At 37.1% G+C, this 19,111-nt stretch overlaps 1 protein-coding gene across 4 annotated transcripts in view; it reads right to left on the minus strand.

The window, feature by feature from the left end:
* Nucleotides 1-2,886: 2,886 nt before the first annotated feature.
* PTPRC (protein tyrosine phosphatase receptor type C) overlaps nucleotides 2,887-19,111 on the minus strand; it is an 87,908-nt gene continuing 71,683 nt past the window's right edge. For 2 of the 4 annotated variants that reach the window (XM_083359775.1, XM_083359777.1), the window contains 12 exons: nucleotides 18,664-18,761; nucleotides 17,639-17,764; nucleotides 16,967-17,124; nucleotides 16,495-16,630; nucleotides 15,989-16,138; nucleotides 15,143-15,233; nucleotides 13,512-13,645; nucleotides 12,531-12,653; nucleotides 10,057-10,179; nucleotides 7,218-7,402; nucleotides 5,424-5,559; nucleotides 2,887-4,373 (listed from right to left, as the gene is read on the minus strand). In XM_083359775.1, the coding sequence (XP_083215901.1) occupies nucleotides 4,095-4,373; nucleotides 5,424-5,559; nucleotides 7,218-7,402; nucleotides 10,057-10,179; nucleotides 12,531-12,653; nucleotides 13,512-13,645; nucleotides 15,143-15,233; nucleotides 15,989-16,138; nucleotides 16,495-16,630; nucleotides 16,967-17,124; nucleotides 17,639-17,764; nucleotides 18,664-18,761 (1,739 nt within the window). In that variant the 3' untranslated portion in view covers nucleotides 2,887-4,094. Of the gene's footprint in view, nucleotides 4,374-5,423; nucleotides 5,560-7,217; nucleotides 7,403-7,683; nucleotides 7,773-10,056; nucleotides 10,180-12,530; nucleotides 12,654-13,511; nucleotides 13,646-15,142; nucleotides 15,234-15,988; nucleotides 16,139-16,494; nucleotides 16,631-16,966; nucleotides 17,125-17,638; nucleotides 17,765-18,663; nucleotides 18,762-19,111 lie in introns of those variants that run through there. The other 2 variants (XM_083359776.1, XR_014492134.1) reach the window with 2 other exon arrangements.

Consider the following 19,111-nt stretch of genomic DNA (forward strand, 5'->3'; position numbering starts at 1 on the left):
AAAAAATATTTTAAAAAATTAGAAACCTGATCTTAATGTCAGTTAATATTAATACCTACAAAATGACACAAAACATAACATCCAAAATATCAAAGGAGATTTTTGAAGAATGGTGGCAGAAATTAGTAACTACAGTATCAACACTGTCAGTTATGATATCTGCTTCTATGGGTAGACTGTGTCTAAAAGAAGTTAATGAAAGAATGACAGATGTAGAACAAATTTTATCTAATAAAATAGAAAAAAAATTGGAACTGGATCTACAAGTGACATGTCAAGAGAATGATTTGGGAAAGGACACTTTACTGGATATAAAAAAGAAATTGGCCAAAGTTTTAAAAATTAGAAGTGCAAATGATAAACCAAGTCAATGACCTGGAAAATGTTTTCTTACTGGATCTAGAAAAGAGGCTTGAAGAAATCTGTGCAATAAGATTAGATTTCTGTTCAATTTTTCTGTATTCCATGACACTATCTGACTGTGTTAAAAATTAAAACTGTTAGAAATAAAAGTAAGGAATATAAAGTTAGTTTATTTTATCAAGGTTAAAATAAGACATTTCTTTTTGCAATGTTCTGGGAATTCTTTATTGGACTTGTAGACACCAGGATGGAAAACTTGGTGTTTATGGATTTACTTATAGACAAGGGATGGGACGTAAGATGAAGAAATATCTGTAACCTTATATAGGTTACTAAATTTGTTTGTACCTGATGTGATAACGGCTGGAAGACATTTCTTTATATATTTCTTTTTCTTTATTGTATTCTTTTCTCTTTTTTCTGCACATTTTTGTTCCCCATTTTAGTTTGTATTAGATTTCACTATTGTAATTAAAATTCTTAATAAAAATTGGAAGGAGACAGAGGAAGAGGAAAACGTCTGTCCGCACACACTTGATTCATTTCAGCAGTAAACTCAGTTTGAATAACTGTGAGAGGATATTATCAAAAACTCCTGAAGTAGAAACAGGTCCAAACAGCTGTTAACCATGATGATCTTGAATATTTTTAGAAGTGCAATAGAAAATCCCTTGCAATCACAATATTATTTTCATTAACAATTGGGTTATATAGCCTTTTTATCCTTCTGCTATATTTGCTTCAATGAATATTTAAAGATGACAATACATTAGAAGCATTTTAGCACAACCTGCTGGCTAATTAATGAAGTGCAACAGAAACCTTTACCTTCAGAATTGGACAGAGAAGCTGTACAGACATTTTTTTTTCTCCCCAACTTAATAAAAAGTTGTTTGAAGTCCACTTGGTATACATAGTTTCCCCAGACAAATGACTCTGCATTTTAGATATCATGCACGCACAAACAACTCCAAAACAACAACAACAAGAAGAACAAAATAGTAATAAAAAGAACAGCATTAAGATGGGAAGGACAAAGAAGGAGATCAATAAATCGGAGTAAGAAGGTAACTGGACAGCAAAAGTGTTAGAAAAGAGAGAATATTTCTGGTTATGCAATGCAAAAACAATACAATTACCTGGCAGGAATTTCTTGTAAGCAATAGTCAATGATCTAACCTTCCAGTTAATTTTAAATATATTCTCAGGACTGCCATTATTTACAACTACACAGGTGTTTTTCAAAGTTGGTAAATATAATCTACTGTAAGTGGACTGCAACATCCTGGCTGGAGAATTCTAAGAATTCAAATTCATTGGTCTTAAAGTCACCAAGATTGAAAAACCACTAATCTATACCACGCATATTCTCAACGGCCTTTTTTTTTCTTATCATCACTGCAAGATGACGCCCACTCTCAAGTAATCTTTAACCAGCCTATGGAAGTGGTCATATACATCCATCTGCCCCTCTTTAAAGCAGCTGTAGTTTTCCTCTGAGTCATGCACCTGTCCTCCACAGTTCCTTTGATCCAGAGAAAAGTTGCATTTATTTTAAGGAGTTGCCAGCAGATGCTGTGCCAATCTCCCTGTTTCTGTGGATCAAAAGCAAAGTTTCCCCTGAAAATATGAAGCCCCACATAGCCATATGTTTTCTTGGCTCACCCCTTTGCCATTACTCCATTGTGCAAATTGCATACTTTTTGTTGCCTGTTCCTCTGAAACCTTCATTTAGAACAGGGGTCTTCAAACTTGGCCCTTTTATGACTTGTGGACTTCAGTTCTAGCTATCATGCCTGGCTGAGGAATTCTGGGAGTTGAAGTCCACAAGTCATAAAAGGGCCAGGTTTGAATACCCCTGATTTATAAGCTTCTGTATAGCTAGTCCTTGACTTACAACCAAAATAAGTCATAAGTCATGACACTTGTAAAGCAGGTTGCCCATGTGACCAACACAATTTTATGACCTTTTTTGCAATGGTTATTAATTGACTGCCATGGTCATTAAGTGAATCAATGGTTCACTATTGACTGGTGTTGCTAAAAACCGGAAGTAAATTTAATTTTTGATTAAAACATTGTAAAATGTGGTTGTGTAACTGTGGAATGCTGCAAATGGCCATAAATATGGGCTGGTTGTCAAGTACAAATATAGTCACATGACTATGGGAGGTGGGGGGCAGCACTCAGAACTTCTGAAACAGGTTATAGGTAGGATAGTTGATGATTGATGATTGATAATCATTTAAAAACATAAACATGGATTTTATATATTTATAATGTATTTTATGTTTATCCTTTTTCATTGTCTGAAGTTTTTAATCATAATTTTACTTTCTTTTTATAAAAATATCTTATACGTTATTTTTATTTTAAATTAGGAACGGTTCAAAAATATAATATCTGAAACTGTTTTCCATATAAAATTTAATGCAAAGTGCAGGCTTTCCAAAGGAATAAACTATAAAGAATAAAATAGAGCATCTTGTAAATAAAACGTCTATTCAAGCCATAGAAACAGAGTACAAAACAGAACTTCTGTATTAACATGTCTAAAAAACATTAGCTGAATAAAATTTATCCAGCTTTCAGCATTCATAACTTTAGATTTGTTGGTGATTCAGATGAATTTCTGTACATACAGTGACATCCTGAGGCCAAGTTTAGATTTGCAATTCAAAAACTTTTACTAGAAAGTTGTGCTTTGGCAAAAACACTTCCAAATTGCTGTTGAGAAAAGGATATCATACTTTTAGTAGCTGAGCTCAACTCAAAGAAATTGTAACTTTTTAAGGTCCTTTACCCAATTTCTGTGACCAGGTTTATACTAACCCAGATCAACTTTATTTTAAATCTCTCTTGTTTTGTTAACATTTATACAAGTTGTCTCAATTCATTATTACCAAGTAAACCTGAAAAACTGAAATCTGTTCATTTCATTTTAGTATACTATGACTCCAGTGAACGTTATACATTCTTTCTCCATATTTAAACTGGAATCACTTTGTAATTGTTAGAGCCAATGAGCCAAAACTAATTAGACCTATATCATTATCATGTAATCTCTATGGATTTTGACCAAAGATGAAGGGTCTTGGTCCCCATTCCAAAACATTTATAAATAACTCTCCTGCAATATCAGAAATTCGTTTTAAAATCCAAATCATTTTAGAAGTATGGGCCTAGTAGTTCTCATCTCTAAAAATATACTACGGCAACTGCAGGAAAGGTCAAATATGTCAAGATGGTGACTACAAGCTCACACTTGAAGCCTCATCCTTTTTTTACTTCCTCTGGGCATTCAGAATCAGTTGTGCTTTCTTTTTGGATACCAACTTGAATTTTTTCACAGACAAACATGTATCTAAACATGTGTATGAACAATTTGCTTTCCTCTTAAAAAACAACAACAAGGAACAGTAGACCAGTTGTCTTCTTTTGGAGCTATGGAAGATCTCTCTCTCTCTCTCTCTCTCTCTCTCTCTCTCTCTCTCTCTCTCTCTCTCTCTCTGGCAAATCTCCACACACACACACACACATATACAAAATTCACAGTCATCTTCTATCTATGCAAAAGTTCCTCAATCTTCAATATTATTCCTTGGAGGAAAATAATCCTTTGCGTTTTACAAGATGTGCTCTGTAAAGGAATGCCCATTTCTAAAATTCTGGTTTCAATTTTCTTTTGCGGGAAGATTCCCTGCAGCACATAGAGAGGATTTATTCAAGGTCTAAGCCATGTCACTTAAAACTGGATTTGTAGGTCCATTAAAAGAACTCTCTGCTTCCCTAGATGTATCCTTGCCTTTGAAATCATCACACATTTCAGCATCATCTCCATTTTCTTGACTCATAAGATGGAAATCAGATTCCAAAGAGTTATTCTCTTCTTCCTTGTTGGCTTCCTTCTGGATGTTAGTGATTTTCTCATGGCATTGGGCATTTTGTAGCTGTCCATTCTGGGCAGGATACAGGCTTGCAATGGTATCATATAGAAACTGGTAATCTTCCTAAATGACATTTAAAAACAGAGAGTTAGCATATGTGCAAACCCATCAGGAATTCTTTTCTTTCCCCAAGCAGTAGTTTCACTTAATGATACGATAATGCTCTAAAAAATGAGAAAAAGAGACAATGTGCTGCCTAGACTTAATTACTTAATATATTTCAGTGTTCATAAATTTCTGCTACTCTCACACTTGGTTTTCATGAATACAGGAAGCCTTTACAATGGATTCTTAAATAAGAGATATGAATAACCATTGGCAAGATTTCCTAAATTATAGCTCGTTGCTTGTCCATCACTTGCTATCTGTCAATATCCAGCTAAAGAATCCAGATAAAACTCCATGTTCATTCTGTTTCCGAAAATCTTACTGTTTAGTGAATACACTGCATGGTAATGTCAAAGCAAAACTAACTCTCAGGTTCCCAGACACCAGTTCATAGAATTAAACAATGATTTCTTCAGCCAACCCCCCAACATCTCACGTAGTCCAACAATTTCACTTTGTTATGGGAACAGTCTGCTTCCTCTCCACACCTGCTGTGGTGTCCTTGGAAAGGTTTCGGGCTCTCATGGTCTTCAGCAGAATTGTAGAGGTTTTGTTTCTCCATCTAACCCATTCTAAAGCAACACCTCCTCCCTCTTACTCTAATGGCAAGTTGAAACAAAGAGGCACATAGCTGCCAAAGTTTCATTCTTGACACTATCCTTCCCTGCTATAGCACAGAGATATAGCAGAGGGTCCCACAACAGGGACAGGAAGTATCTCCTCCCTTAAATATACACACCATAGGAGCCAAATTTACTCAGTAGTAGTTACTTCTTTGATTCAACTAAGTATGTGTTTTCTACTTTACTACTAGGAAAAATGTTCAACGTTAAAGAATTGAATGACTGTCCAAAATAAATCAAAAGGCATTAACATTCAATAAAGCAATTGTTGTTTGGACTCTGAACTTTTGCTTACTGAATGATAATGATAATGAAAGTATTTCTAAAGAAGAGATAGACTTTGGAAAATAAAATAAAATAATTACTAATATAATTTACTTACAAAGGAGGAGACCATTTCTGGTCTGGCTCTACGAAGAGCTTTCACAACTTGGAAAACATCTATTACACCTTCAGTCTCAGCACATTCCAAGAGATTTAGCAAAGCACAAAATACTCCCGTTTGCTTAGAACCATCACTATAAATATATATATTGTATGAAATAAAAATATATATTAGTTAACAGTGGTAGTGAAATGGAAAGACTAACAAAGCTCAACAATGTATAATGTACAGTATGTCCATAGGAGAAATGAGAAAGAACTGCTAAATCCTAAATTAAGAGGAGGGCTCACTGGAAATTCTTAAAATATAGATGAAAAAACAAACAACTTACTTTGATATTAAAGCAAATTTACTACCATTTTTGAAATAAGTGAAGAAACATTCAAATGAATTAACAGTTCAAAGAATAACAAAAAAGGGAGAGGGGATTAAGTACAATAATCCATGGTTCTTAAATTTGGCCAAGTCTTGGAAGTAGATGAAGAGTTCAGTATTGCACTCTTGAATAATTGCAGAAGCCTTAACTTTTGATTTAGGGCTCTGGGCAAAATATAGATTACTGACTTTATTTTATTTCATTTTATTCCATTTTTATATGCTGCCCATTTTGCTCTCCATCTTGCTTGTTTGGCTTACTGGTTACATATGTGTGCAGTTGAACATAATAGGTTTGTGCTTCCCTGTTTCATTTCAGTTTTCTGAGCCCTGTCCAAATTTCTAATTATTAATCATTGTGTAAAGACAGGTGAAAAGCAAACTATGGTTTAACATGTGTGTTCACTGTCATGCTCTGAGAGCTCCATTTTTTTCTGTAGTAGCACCAACCTTTTGCTGAGTTGACTCTATGACACAAGTGCTGTAGGCTTTCTATAAGAGCCTCCACTGCACAGGATTACAGATATTTCATAGATTCAGGTAAAACAACTTTGAATTCAAATAGAATGAATACTTATTTCAGAGTTTGGTCCTGGCTAACATATCCACCATGATCAAGAGTACTGTGAGAGGAAAATAGACTCTAGACTAAAGCAGTCCAGAAATCTTCCTTTTGGTAGGATCCAGACACAATTATATAATTGATATAAAATGGATACTTTAACTGTTTTTATTTCTGCTGTATACCACACAGAGTCTCTTGTTTGTTAGATGTGTGGCTATATAAATTAGCTTAATTAAGCAATAAATAATGTTGCTTTTTTTGAACAAATAATTTATATAATAGCACGAAAGACTTGTTATCATTCCTGTCTGTGGTTCAATGTGGTGTGGATTCCCAGGAAAGGAGGGGCTGCTTTTCAGAGGGCAAAAAGGCAGTGGATCTTGAAAACAATGGTTTGCAGAAAGAGGGTTAAAATGGTTCCTCCCTAGATTCTCCCAGAGTATATCTGTATTATGCAAATGGTTTCTTTAGTCTGGCAAGATTCTGTCTATATATGAAGACTAATAAAGGAAATTACTCTTAAGTAACTGCATCAATCTTTTTAGCAAGGGCAGAGCTTTCCTATTTATGACACTGTTGCTATACATTTGTACTCTGCCTCAGGATCAAGAACTATAGAACATAAAGTAATCAGTGGTGGGATTCAGCCAGTTCGCACCACTTCGGCAGAACGGTAGCTAATGTTTTGTTGCCCAGGCCCAGAATGGACTTCTGGAAGTGACATCCACACAGAGAACCGGTTTTTCACATATTTGAATCCCACCACTGACAGTAACCTATTTCAACATAAGTATTATTAGCTCACAACAGACCTTCAAACATGTCAAAATACCAATAAAGATGATACCTACCCACAGTGGACAACAAGTGGGACATTCCTGATCTTGTTGGTCATATTTGCTTCAGCTGCATCTTGGGTTGAAAACTTCTGTTTGAAATTCTGGATCATGGTGGTTAAGTCTTGAGGGGTTTCTGGGAGAGCAGAACTATCCCATTTATGGTACTGATATTGAAACACTTTCCTGTTGTCTTTCCTCTGCAACAAACGCAGGCAGAACAAAATAAACCATGAAGGTTCAGAGCCTTATTTGTACATGCACAAAGTTCAAAACATTTAATCTGGAAAGGCTAGCGTAGTGCTGACCCAAATGATTACTTTTGCTGCGGAAAGCCAAAGACCTCACTAATGCTTCCTCAAAAGATTACTTAAAATCTTAGGAGCTATGAGCTTCTTTACTGAGATTATAGTGACTAAAGTGTTTAGTTGCTTAGTGCCTTGCTCAAGTTTGTCAAATAAAAACACGAGTTGACATTTACGTAGCTGTGTGGGGTGTCTTCAGCCTGGAATAGAGGCAGAAGTCTCCTCTGCCCAATGTTTCCATGTAAGGAAAAACACCAACCTGAAACTGTAAATGACACAGACTTTTAAGAAGGATTTAGCATCAACACATAAGTGACTCTCACAGACCTGTTTCCCAATATCTCATTGACTAGGCTATTTCTACAACGAATGAAGGTGAATATACGTGTCCCAAGATACTGTTGCAGGATCCAGTCTACGCCAGTCACCGGGACAAGCAGTTTAGTCTTCCGAGCTTTCAGACATGTGCTGGAGCCCATCCTCAGGGAACTTCTCTCCAGCAGAATGAGCTGGGGAGAAGTTAGAAAGAAATTCCCCAAAGATGGGCCGCAGCATGCATCTGAAAGTTCTGAAGACTAAACATCTGGTCCCAGTGACCGGCCCAGATTGGGTCCAGTTTCTACAATACTTCCTGTTTTACACTTTCCTTCTCTCTAGTAACGGGTCAAGCCTCACAGTTTTATTGTTATTGTTTCTATTTCTGTACTTGTGTTCAAACATATTAAAAAGTATAACTTAAAAGAGTTAAAACAAAAGAAAATTATTTAAATAGAAAAATAAAATTACTGCAAAAAACATACATAGGCATTCTTGTAAAAAGATTGTGTGTGTGTGTGTGTTTGTGTGTGTGTGTGTGTGTGTGTGTGTGTGTGTGTGTGAAATGCTTGTTAACTATTTTTAGATTACCTTGCTAGGCCCCAAACATGGGACAAATCTTTATTTCCTGTGTCAGCCTAACCTGAAGGCCATCGACAGGCAGTAGTCACACCGGTGACAGCTCATATTTGTGTAAATTTTAAATGTTTGGGGCCTAGCAAGGTAATCTAAAAATAGTTAACAAGCATTTGACATATATCTCCCCTTGCTTCTCAGCTAACAAAGCGAGAGAGATCCTGTGGCTTAGAGGCGAAAACAACTGCCTAATGTGCAATCAGCCCAGGTTCGAATCTCAGAAGGGTATGGCTGACTGATGAAAACTAATAAGTTTGAAATGCATATCAGTCTCCCTTAATTCTTTGTTAGCAATTTAAAATTTACACAAATATGAGCTGTCACCGGTGTGACTACTGCCTGTCGATGGCCTTCAGGTTAGGCTGACACAGGAAATAAAGATTTGTCCCATGTTTGGGGCCTAGCAAGGTAATCTAAAAATAGTTAACAAGCATTTGACATATATATATACATATATATATATATATATATATATATATATATATATATATATATATATATATATATACCCAAGGACGTCTCCGTGGTCATGTGGCCGGCATGACTAGACGCCAAAGGCACACGGAACGCTGTTACCTTCCCACCGTAGTGGTCCCTATTTTTCTACTTGCATTTTTACATGCTTTCGAACTGCTAGGTTGGCAGAAGCTGGGACGAGTAACAGGCGCTCACTCTGCTACGTGGCACTCGGGATTCGACCCGCCAAACTGCCGACCTTCTGATCAACAAGCTCAGCGTCCTAACCCACTGAGCCACCGCGTCCCTTACATACATACATACATACATACATACATACATACATACATATATATATATATATATATATATATATATATATATATAAATGAGAGAGAGGTAGAGACAGAGAGATAGTGATAGTGATAGTGATAGAGATAGAGATAGATAGAGATAGAGATAGAGATAGAGATAGAGATAGAGATAGAGATAGAGATAGAGATAGAGATAGAGATAGAGATATAGGGAAGGGAAGGGAAGGGAAGGGAAGGGAAGGGAAGGGAAGGGAAGGGAAGGGAAGGGAAGGGAAGGGAAGGGAGTCTACATCATGGTTTAAATTCATGATGCATACCTAGTGAGTTGGAGATCATTAGAATCCCCAGAAAATATGGCCAATGTTTGTCATGTTGGCTGAATTATAATAGTTGAAATCCAGCATAGCTGAAAGGCATCAAATGAAATGCTATGAAATGAATCCTATTTAAACAACAGTAAATATGCCTTCCTCATACAGGCTACTTTAAATAATTTGAACAGTTATAGTTTCTCTCCAATCTGTGTGCATTAAAAGGAATCTATATCTCTATAAAGATAGATAGATAGATAGATAGATAGATAGATAGATAGATAGATAGATAGATAGATAGATAGATAGATAGATAGATAGATAGATAGATATCTCCATCAGTTCAATATTTGGAAACATAGTACTGTAGCATTTAAAATAAATCCAGATTTGCTTAATGATATTAATAACATATAGAAAAAAACATGGACACTAAAGAAAGTAGAAAATGAAACTTTGGAAGTGCAAGCGAAAGCCAGAGACGAAGTAGATGAGGATGAATAATTAGTCCTTTTACCTTTACATGAGTTATATCAAAGGCACGAATGGTGTAATTGGGACTACAGCTGCTATCTTTTAGTTCAACTATGATATTATCGTATGTCATTTTTTCTTCGTGCCAATACTGCGCACAGAGTTCCTAGATTTGAAGAAAGACTATATCAGTTTTTCCTGTGTGGAAATATGGACAAAATAAAATGAGTTGCCTTGAACCAAATTATATAAGAGCAATATACAGGGAGTCCTCAGCTTACAACCATTTGTTCAGCAACTGTTTGAAGTTACAACGGCACTGAGAAAAGTGACTTACTTCCAACCAGTCCTCCTTACTTAGAACCATTGCACCATCCTAGAACAACCCAGAACTAAGGAGAAATTTCCTGACAGTCAGAACAATTAATCAGTGGAACAACCTGCCTCCAGAAGTTGTGAATGCTCCAAGACTGGAAGTTTTAAAGAGGAGATTGGACAGCCATTTGTCTGAAAAAGTATAGGGTTTCCTGCCTGAGCAGGAGGTTGGACTAGACGACCTCCAAGGTACCTTCCAACTCTGTTATTCTATTCTATTCTATCCCCATGGGAACATGATCAAAATTCAGGACTTGGCATTTGGCATGTATTTATGATGGTTGTCGTGTCCCAGGATCACATACAGGTAGTCCTCAACTTACACAGTTCATTTAGTGACTGTTCAATGTTACAACGGCACTGAAAAAGTGACTTATGACCATTTTTCACAGTGACGCCCTTTGCAGCATCACCATGATCGTGTGATCTCAATTCCGATGCTTGGCAACGGGTTCATATTTTTGATGGTTGCAGTGTGCCAGGGGTCACGTGATCCCCTTTTGTGACCTTTTGACAAGCAAAGTCAATGGGGGGAAGCCAGATTCACTTAACAACCAGGTTACCGACTTATCAACTGCAGTGATTCACTTGAGGCAAGAACATAAAATGGGGCCAAACTCACTTAACAAATGTCTCACTTCACAACAACAAATTGTTGGGCTCAGTTGTGCTGGTAAGCTGAGGACTGCCCGTAGCGGCCATTTGAACACCTTCCCAGCTGGCTTCCAACAAGCAAAGTCAATGAGAGAAGCCTGATTTGCTTAGCCAGCAGAGTAATAACCACTGCAGTGATTCAGTTAACAACCATAGCAATAAAAAGTTGTAAAATTAGGTGAAGCTCACTTAACAACCACCTCAATTAACAAGCAAATTCTGGTCCCAATTGTGCTCAGTCATAACTTGAGGACCACCTTTACTTGGTATTCCACTGAGGGGAAAAAAACCAAACCAGCCATTCTCTTTCTCTTGAATAAGGTCGAACTGGATCATAGGGCATAAACACCTGAAGATCTTTTCAAACAGATGAAACAGAGTCATGCAGCATGAAGCCCTGTTTTAACTACTCTTATGAGCAATCGGATGTGCACACAGACCTATTATTTAGATATGCAAAACTACCATAGTATGGGGAGAAATAGGAAACCAGGCTGACAAAAACTGGAAACAAATTGCCTGGATGAAAGGTACGGATGCTTCTTTCACCAATTCTTGGAAATGCTAATGTGAAAGGCCAGATAGCTCCAGGATATTTCATGCTTCATTGTGGATGATATTTAGGGAGAAGTTCATTTAGTATTCTAAATTAAACCTAATTTTGCATTTCCAAACAAATATACAGTTAGGAACGCAATATTAAGATTTCAAAATGTTAACGTGCTTATTTATTTGTACCCGCCTTTATCATTTTTACAAATAACCAAAGGCAGCAGACATATCCAAAATTCCTTCCTCTTGTTTTCCCCACAACAACAACCCTGTGAGGTTGGTTGCACTGAGAGAAAGAGCAACTGGCAAAGGTGGGATGAGAACTCGCAGCCTCCCGCATTCTAGCCTGCTGCCTTGACCACTTCTATGCTGTTTTTCATCTAACACAGGGGCCTTCAAACTTGGCCCTTTTCACTTAAATACTTACAATCACTTACAATCCTCTGCCTTTCAACCAAGGATAGGTACCACTGAGGTAGATTCAATTGGTATATTTGTTTCCTAATGGATATGCTTTCAGTTCAGGGTATTTCTACAATGTTTGGTTTAGAGCACAGATCTGCAACCCGCGGCTCCAGAGCCACATGTGGTTCTTTCAGCTGTCTCCTGCAGCTCCCAGTCCTCTGCCATGTGCAGTCCAAAAAAAAAAAAAAGTGGGACTAAAAAAGTTCAATCAATTCAAATATGCAGGGTAGGTGCATATCTCGCCTTGGCTCCATTCTTCAGTCAAACCCTGTTCTGCACATGCGCGCATGTACGCGCATGCGCACACATTTTTTGCGGCTCCCAGTTTTTCCTTTTGTGAGGGAACCGGTTCCGAGTGGCTCTTTCACTGTTTCAGGTTGCTGACCCCTGGTTTAGAGAATTGAAACTTCGGCATTTTTCCATAACAGAAATATAGTCGCAATATGACTATATAGAGATAAATTCGCTCACCTGATTGTCCGTCAGCATAACAATAACTTTGACTTTCTTTTGATAAACCATGTTCCAGAAGTCACCTATTGTTTCTGGAAGTGGTCCTTGTGTTGCTATAATTCCATTTTGAGTCCAGTAACTCTGTTAAATAATAAGTAAATAAATAAATAAATAAATAAATAAATAAATAAATAAATAAATAAATCAAAACCAATAGTATGAAAATTTTTAGGGAGTAACATATACCAGTGCATATAAATTGAATGCATGGTAAATTAGAGGAAAGATAAATTACTGTCTGACATTGGTTAAAAGATAGTAACTTGCTTTAAAGATCATCCATGCAATAAAATAAAACCAAAAAAGGCAAATCTCTGTTGATTCAGTTAATTCCTGATATAATGTTCAAGAAAGCAATATATACTGATTCATATGTTTGTATACATCTATAAGATGGTCTCAGCTCTGGCAGGTCAAGCCCAAGCACTATCTGGCAGGGTGAGCTCCTGTCACTCGCCTCAGCTTCTGTCCATTTCGGTGGGAAGACGAGCTGGTGCTCTGTGCAGATTCCTGATTGCTCTGAACCTTCCCGGTTGCATCACCCATTTCTGAGGCAACTCCAGGAAGGGAGAGGGCCTTGGGTTACACTGCAGGAGGAGCTGCTTGTCTTTCTCTCTGGTGGGAAGCCATCTTGCCCTTCTGTGGCATACTTTGGGAAGTGTGCAAGCATGTCCTATAACAGGCTGGTATCTTGGCAAACCAAACTACTATTCTACAACAACATCGTGGTCTCTTGGCTACTGTAACAATGCCATGTGCTAACAATAATAATATCCATTGAAAGTAGGCGGGGAAAGAAATCAAATATTTTTTACGTTGATGCAAATAAATCTTTTAAGGACATTTTAGGTTTCTGTGTCATGAAACATTTTCTTTAAATGTTTTTTTTAAAAAAGTTGGAAAATAACTTCAAAGACAACATGAATCAAGTACACATACCGGTACAAAGGAAGCATTGATATATTTATTGGGTTCCTCTTCACAATCACTGTCCTCCTCAGAAGAATCGGCATCAAGTTCACTCTCTCTGCTCCCTTCTTCTTCATGTTTGAATAACACTCTGTTGTAATCATCTGTACAACAAGAAAGTCAGAACATACAAGACAAATAGCTTCATAGATGTTAATAGCACATCTCAGTTATTCATAAACCACCATACGAGCTATGGCAGCTTAACAGTCCTGTTAATCACACACAAGCTGGATCTTCACTGGTGTTAAAGATGGCAGCCATGCCTGCTTGACTCTCTCTCTCTCTCTCTCTCTCTCTCTCTCTCTCTCTCTCTCTCTCTCTCTCTCTCTCTTTTGTCTTCTACAGCAGTCAATCATCATTCCTTGACCACTAAATAAGACCACTCAGTTTTATTGGGCTACTTCAGAAAATGCACACTTTCATTGGGGACAAAAGAAGCAACCCACTTGCTGGCAAACAAGGGTCAGCATAGCAAGAGCACTTAGACTTATATACCACTTCACAGTGCTTTACAGCCCTTTCTAAACAGTTTACAGAGTCAGCATATTGCCCCCAACAATCTGGGTTCTCATTTTACTGACCTTGGAAGGATGAAAGGCTGAGCCAACCTTGAGCCAGTGAGTTTCGAACTGCCAAAACTGCTGGCAGCCCACAGGCAGCAGAAGTAGCCTGCAGTACTGCATTCTAACCACTGTGCCACCACAGCATAGCTTATTAGTATCTGTCTTGTAAGCTCTGAACTGGTTCCTCCTGGGTTTCCATGTGAATTTTAAAATGTTGATGTTAATTTATCTATACACTACTAAAGCTCTTAGGTCTGTCTATTTGTAACCTTCAACTGGGTGAAATAGTGCACTATAAGGCAACAGTTTTTGAACCAAGGAACCTCAAATGGGCGAACGTACAGAATATATCTAAAATCTAGGATCATTACACTCAAAGAATTGAAATTTGAAATGTTGTGCCCACTTCAGCACTGCCAAGCGGTCACATTGCCGTGGTCAGCAGTTGTCACATGAAGTCATTGCTCTGATTGCTTCCCACAAGTCTATGAGGAAGCCAGAAGGATAGGCACTGGGGAAACCCAAGTCGTGGTTTGTCCTTAGCCATGGAAATTCACTGAGTAACTTTGGGCCAGTTACTCTTCTTAACCCAACCTATCTCACAGGGTTGTTACTATGGGGAAAAACCAGGAGGAGGAAAAAACCTGTACAACATTTTGAGTCCTTATGAAAAGTGGATATAAAATTAATTAACAAATAAAGGTGATAAGGAAGACTTGGAGGTAGGTGTAAAATTACAAAGGAACTAAAAGTGCATTCTTTCATCTTATATTTCTTGATTTCCCCCCCAAAAAAAATTGATTGTATTGCTTAGATGACTGAGGCAAAAGCTAATATTTTTGCAAATTACTTGGAGAAATGTGTGGCTTCTCACAGTAGCAGGAGATGTAAAAAGAAAGTTTCCATGCAGTTTGTTATAAAAGTTCTCAAAAATTGTTTTAAAATTTAATGTTATTTTTTTAAAAATTTCATGGATCCTTTAGAACAATAAAACTCAGAATATGTTATTTGCAGATTTCCCTTTGCAATACTCACATGGAATTACTGTGGAACTCCGGTTTTTCTGTCTGTTTTCTTCTTTTCTACCAGCTTTCTGATTCTGCCAGTTCCTGTATAAAGGCAGTCGCTAAAAAAACAGATGTACAAAAGAAAAGTTATAATTCAGCAGAAATCCTAAACTGTATCTCACCACTATACTGTGTTTACTTAATTTTAAATGGCAATCAACTAAAGTGACCAGAAACCAATTGGCAATGACACAGAGTATTAACATTCCCACCCCTGCTTAAAATTAAAGTGTTAGTTTAGCAGTCATTTGCTGTATTTATTTTATTTTATTCATTCATTTATTTTTTAAAAAGGTGTCCCTATGGACTTTACTCTACTAATCATTGCTGACTATAGGAAACAGTGTTCATCGTTTCAAGGTCATGAAGTGCTGTTACCTTCCCACCGAATTGGTACCTATTTATCTACTTGCATTTGCATGCTTTCAAACTGCTATATGGGCAGGAGCTGGAGTGAGGTGAGGACGGAAACTCACCCATTACAAGGCGCTCAAGTCTCGAACCTGGGCTGCTGGCTTTCTAGCCGACAAGCCCAGCATCTTAACCATTAAGCCACTGCATTGCCTCATTTATTTATATCCCATCATTATTATTTTCACAAATTTTCACTCAAGCCAGTGAACATATCGTTCCTCATATTCTCCCTGTGAAGTGGATTAGGCTGAGAAAAGAGTGACTGCTCTAAAGTCACCCAGCCTGCTTTCAAGGCTAAGGTGGAACTTGAACTCATGGTTTCTTGCTTTCATGTCTGGTGCCTAAACCACTAGACCAAACTGGCTGTCTCTGTACGTCCAGACAAAAAAATCCTATTTACCTGAAATTCAGCTTCTAGCAGAGATGGATCATTGGGAGAATCCTTTTTCTTTAGCTGACTGAGATAGTTGGGAAGTTCTGAAACAAAGACTTCTGTTTCGCCAAACTGGACATATTCAACCAAAGCATGGTGGATCAAGATGTACTGTGCCTAATGGGTCCAAGGATTGCAGATTTTGTAAATGGAGGAAATGGAAAGTTGCAGCAAAAATGGGACTGGTAATTGAATCAGTTCAGCATTGCATAAAGTAATATATTGTATTTGAAATGAAATTATTTAAAACTCCCATAGCATATATGTTATAAAGGGAGCATATAGGAACTCTGTTTTTAAAGAGTTTTCTGTTTTAAAGAGTTTTTTTAGTCCCTTTGAATTTTAGGGTGATTGTTGCAGAAATCTTTACAGTTGTAGGCAGGTGAAATAAAATATCATGATATAACAAAGGTGAGAATTATTTCATACATTACAGAAAGGCAGTGCTAATTAATCAAACTCTTTAAATATACCTCCACTTGAACCATGAGGCATCGCTGACGTCGTAACTTTACAATATACCCGTATACATCAACTCGTCCTTCAGCTTCTAATGCTTCCAGCATTGCATCAATCCCAATATAGGTTCCAGTGCGTCCTACACCAGCACTGTCATAATCATAAATTTAAAAAAATACAATAAGCATCATTCAAGTTACTGCTGTTAAGATTGACAGATGGGAAATATGCAAGATTTGTTCTTAAATCAGTTCAATTCAACTCACAGAGAGTTTGATGTTTGATAAAGTTATTCCTCTCATTACACATTGATAATATTCCTTTTATTGTTTAAATTGTTAAGTAAAGTTAAGCAAATATATTGCTTCAATTGTTTAGTAAAGATTGTGCATTCGTATCAGTATGCAGCTTTTATCAGTATCATGTAACTGGATATGTAAAGGAAGATCAATTAAGTACAAGCTTATTGAGGAAAACTTATTTTACCTGCAATGGACTACTATTGGGCCACTAAAAAAGTTGCTTAAAGTATTGACTCGGCGGCGCAGCTTGAGCAGAAGATGGGGATCATCGGGTACCCCATGATCTGGCCAGCTTGTAAACTGAATGTGGGTCACATCTCTCCCTGATGACTTATCTCTTCTCTAGAAAAAAAGTCAGTTTAATGTCAGTTAAACATCAAAAATTCCATGTAGCAATCATTGATTAGTCTGACATAGGCCAGAGGTAGGGCAAAAATATGGAAAAGAAAATGAGACATGAATCAATAAACCACTGGTTCATCTCATGATTCTAGGCATTTGGATATTATAACTATCATCTGGATATTACATGAAATGTCTCATAGACAAGTATCTACTTCTGTCAACCCTATTAGGAAGACCAGAGAGAAAATCAACTCCACAGGAAAACAAAAACTATAGCTTATATTGATGTAGGCTATAATAACAGAATCTTGCAGATCTTCTTCTTATACTCCAGTAAATCAGGAAGGCATTTGCTTGAATTCTTTCCAGATATTATCTTGTTTCTCAGTACCTCACGAATGTTTCAATCCTCTTTGCCTAGGTAGAGTTCTTGCATATTCTGCCAAGGTCATCTCCCTTACTTTCTACAATTATTGAACAAATTGTTACAAGTTTTGGTGTTCTTACTTACATGGTTGATGTGCAGCTTCTGAATTATGTAATCTGGACACACTTCGCATTCATTTATGCTTACTATAATGTCCCCATAAGATGCAGTCTCTGCCTCCATTGTTGGCCAGTACTTGGCACATTTGATCTATGGAAATACAAAGATGCTCAATTATTTTAGCAGGATGGAATGTACACTTTCTGCTTTATTGCTAATCAGTTGGGTAGATTTTCAGTTTGTCTTTGTTATTGGGTATATCACTCTAAAGACACTTTTACGCAATGAACTAGCGCAAAATATATTTAGATTAAAAAGAGCCCTGGTAGCACAGTGGTTAGAATGCAGTATTGCAGGCTACTTCTGCCTGCTGCCAGCAGTTCGATCCTGACTGGCTCAAGGTTGACTCAGCCTTCCAGCCTTCCAAAGTCGGTAAAATGAGGACCCAGATTGTGGGGGAAAATATGCTGACTCTGCAAACCACTTAGAGAAGGCTGTAAAGCACCGTGAAGCGGCATCTAAGTCTAAGTGCTATTGCTATTGCTCGATGGTTGTATGCTGCATGTCAAGCTTGGCCAAAGCTGGGTGAAGAAAGTGGTTGTTCACTTTTATTCCTTCCAGGTAGCATGAATAACAAACAGGTCTTACCAGAAAAAAATGGCAGCAGTTCAAAATAAGTTTAACATTCATATCAAAGTGAATCTTTTTTATGGGCATAGACCAGCATAGGCTTAACATTAGCATAGGTAAGAGCTATTTTCTACTCTTGTTTCTCCCATTCTAGTTCTGTAACCAACTTTTAATTGAAACAGATTAATTTGCTTAGAATACAATTAATAAAACAAAAGGCAAAGTGCTAAACCTCAAGGCCATTATGTACGTCTTTATAGCAAAGACGTTTCCTATTAAATTAATCAGCTAAGCCAATTACGTCAACTTTCACTTTCAATAGCCATTGACACACTGGAATAATGGGTGGTTTAAAAGTGGGTTTTTTTTCCCCCAAGTAAAGGAACTAATAAATCACACAATGGATATTTTTCTCTCACCTTGCTGCCTTCCTCACAGCGAGTCACCATGACAACAATGGTTGCTTTTTGTTCCCAGATCATTCTCCAGAAATCATCTATTGTCTCTTCCTTGGGACCTGACAAAAATATTACGGTACTTTGATCACGTGAAACATTTCAAGGTAATAATTAGGGATGGGCTAATTTGTCAACTGTAATATCACAGTTTGCCTTTCTCCAGCCCTAAATAAATTGCATCTCATTGCTTCACTGGTTTGTAATTGTTTTTCCCGCAGCATGAATACTTGCAAAAGTGTTCTTTTCTTCTGTGGTTAGCAGAATATAACTTTCTCCAAATTGAAGTAGCACGGTGGAAACATACGTGCAAATATTCATATATTCATGCATTTTTGTATATTTTAATAATAATCATTTATTAATTCTGTATGTTTTAGAAGGAATTTTCATTAATACACACACACATGAA

Source organism: Vipera ursinii, assembly GCF_947247035.1.
Source record: "Vipera ursinii genome assembly, chromosome: 3".
Classification (NCBI taxonomy): Eukaryota; Metazoa; Chordata; class Lepidosauria; order Squamata; family Viperidae; genus Vipera; species Vipera ursinii.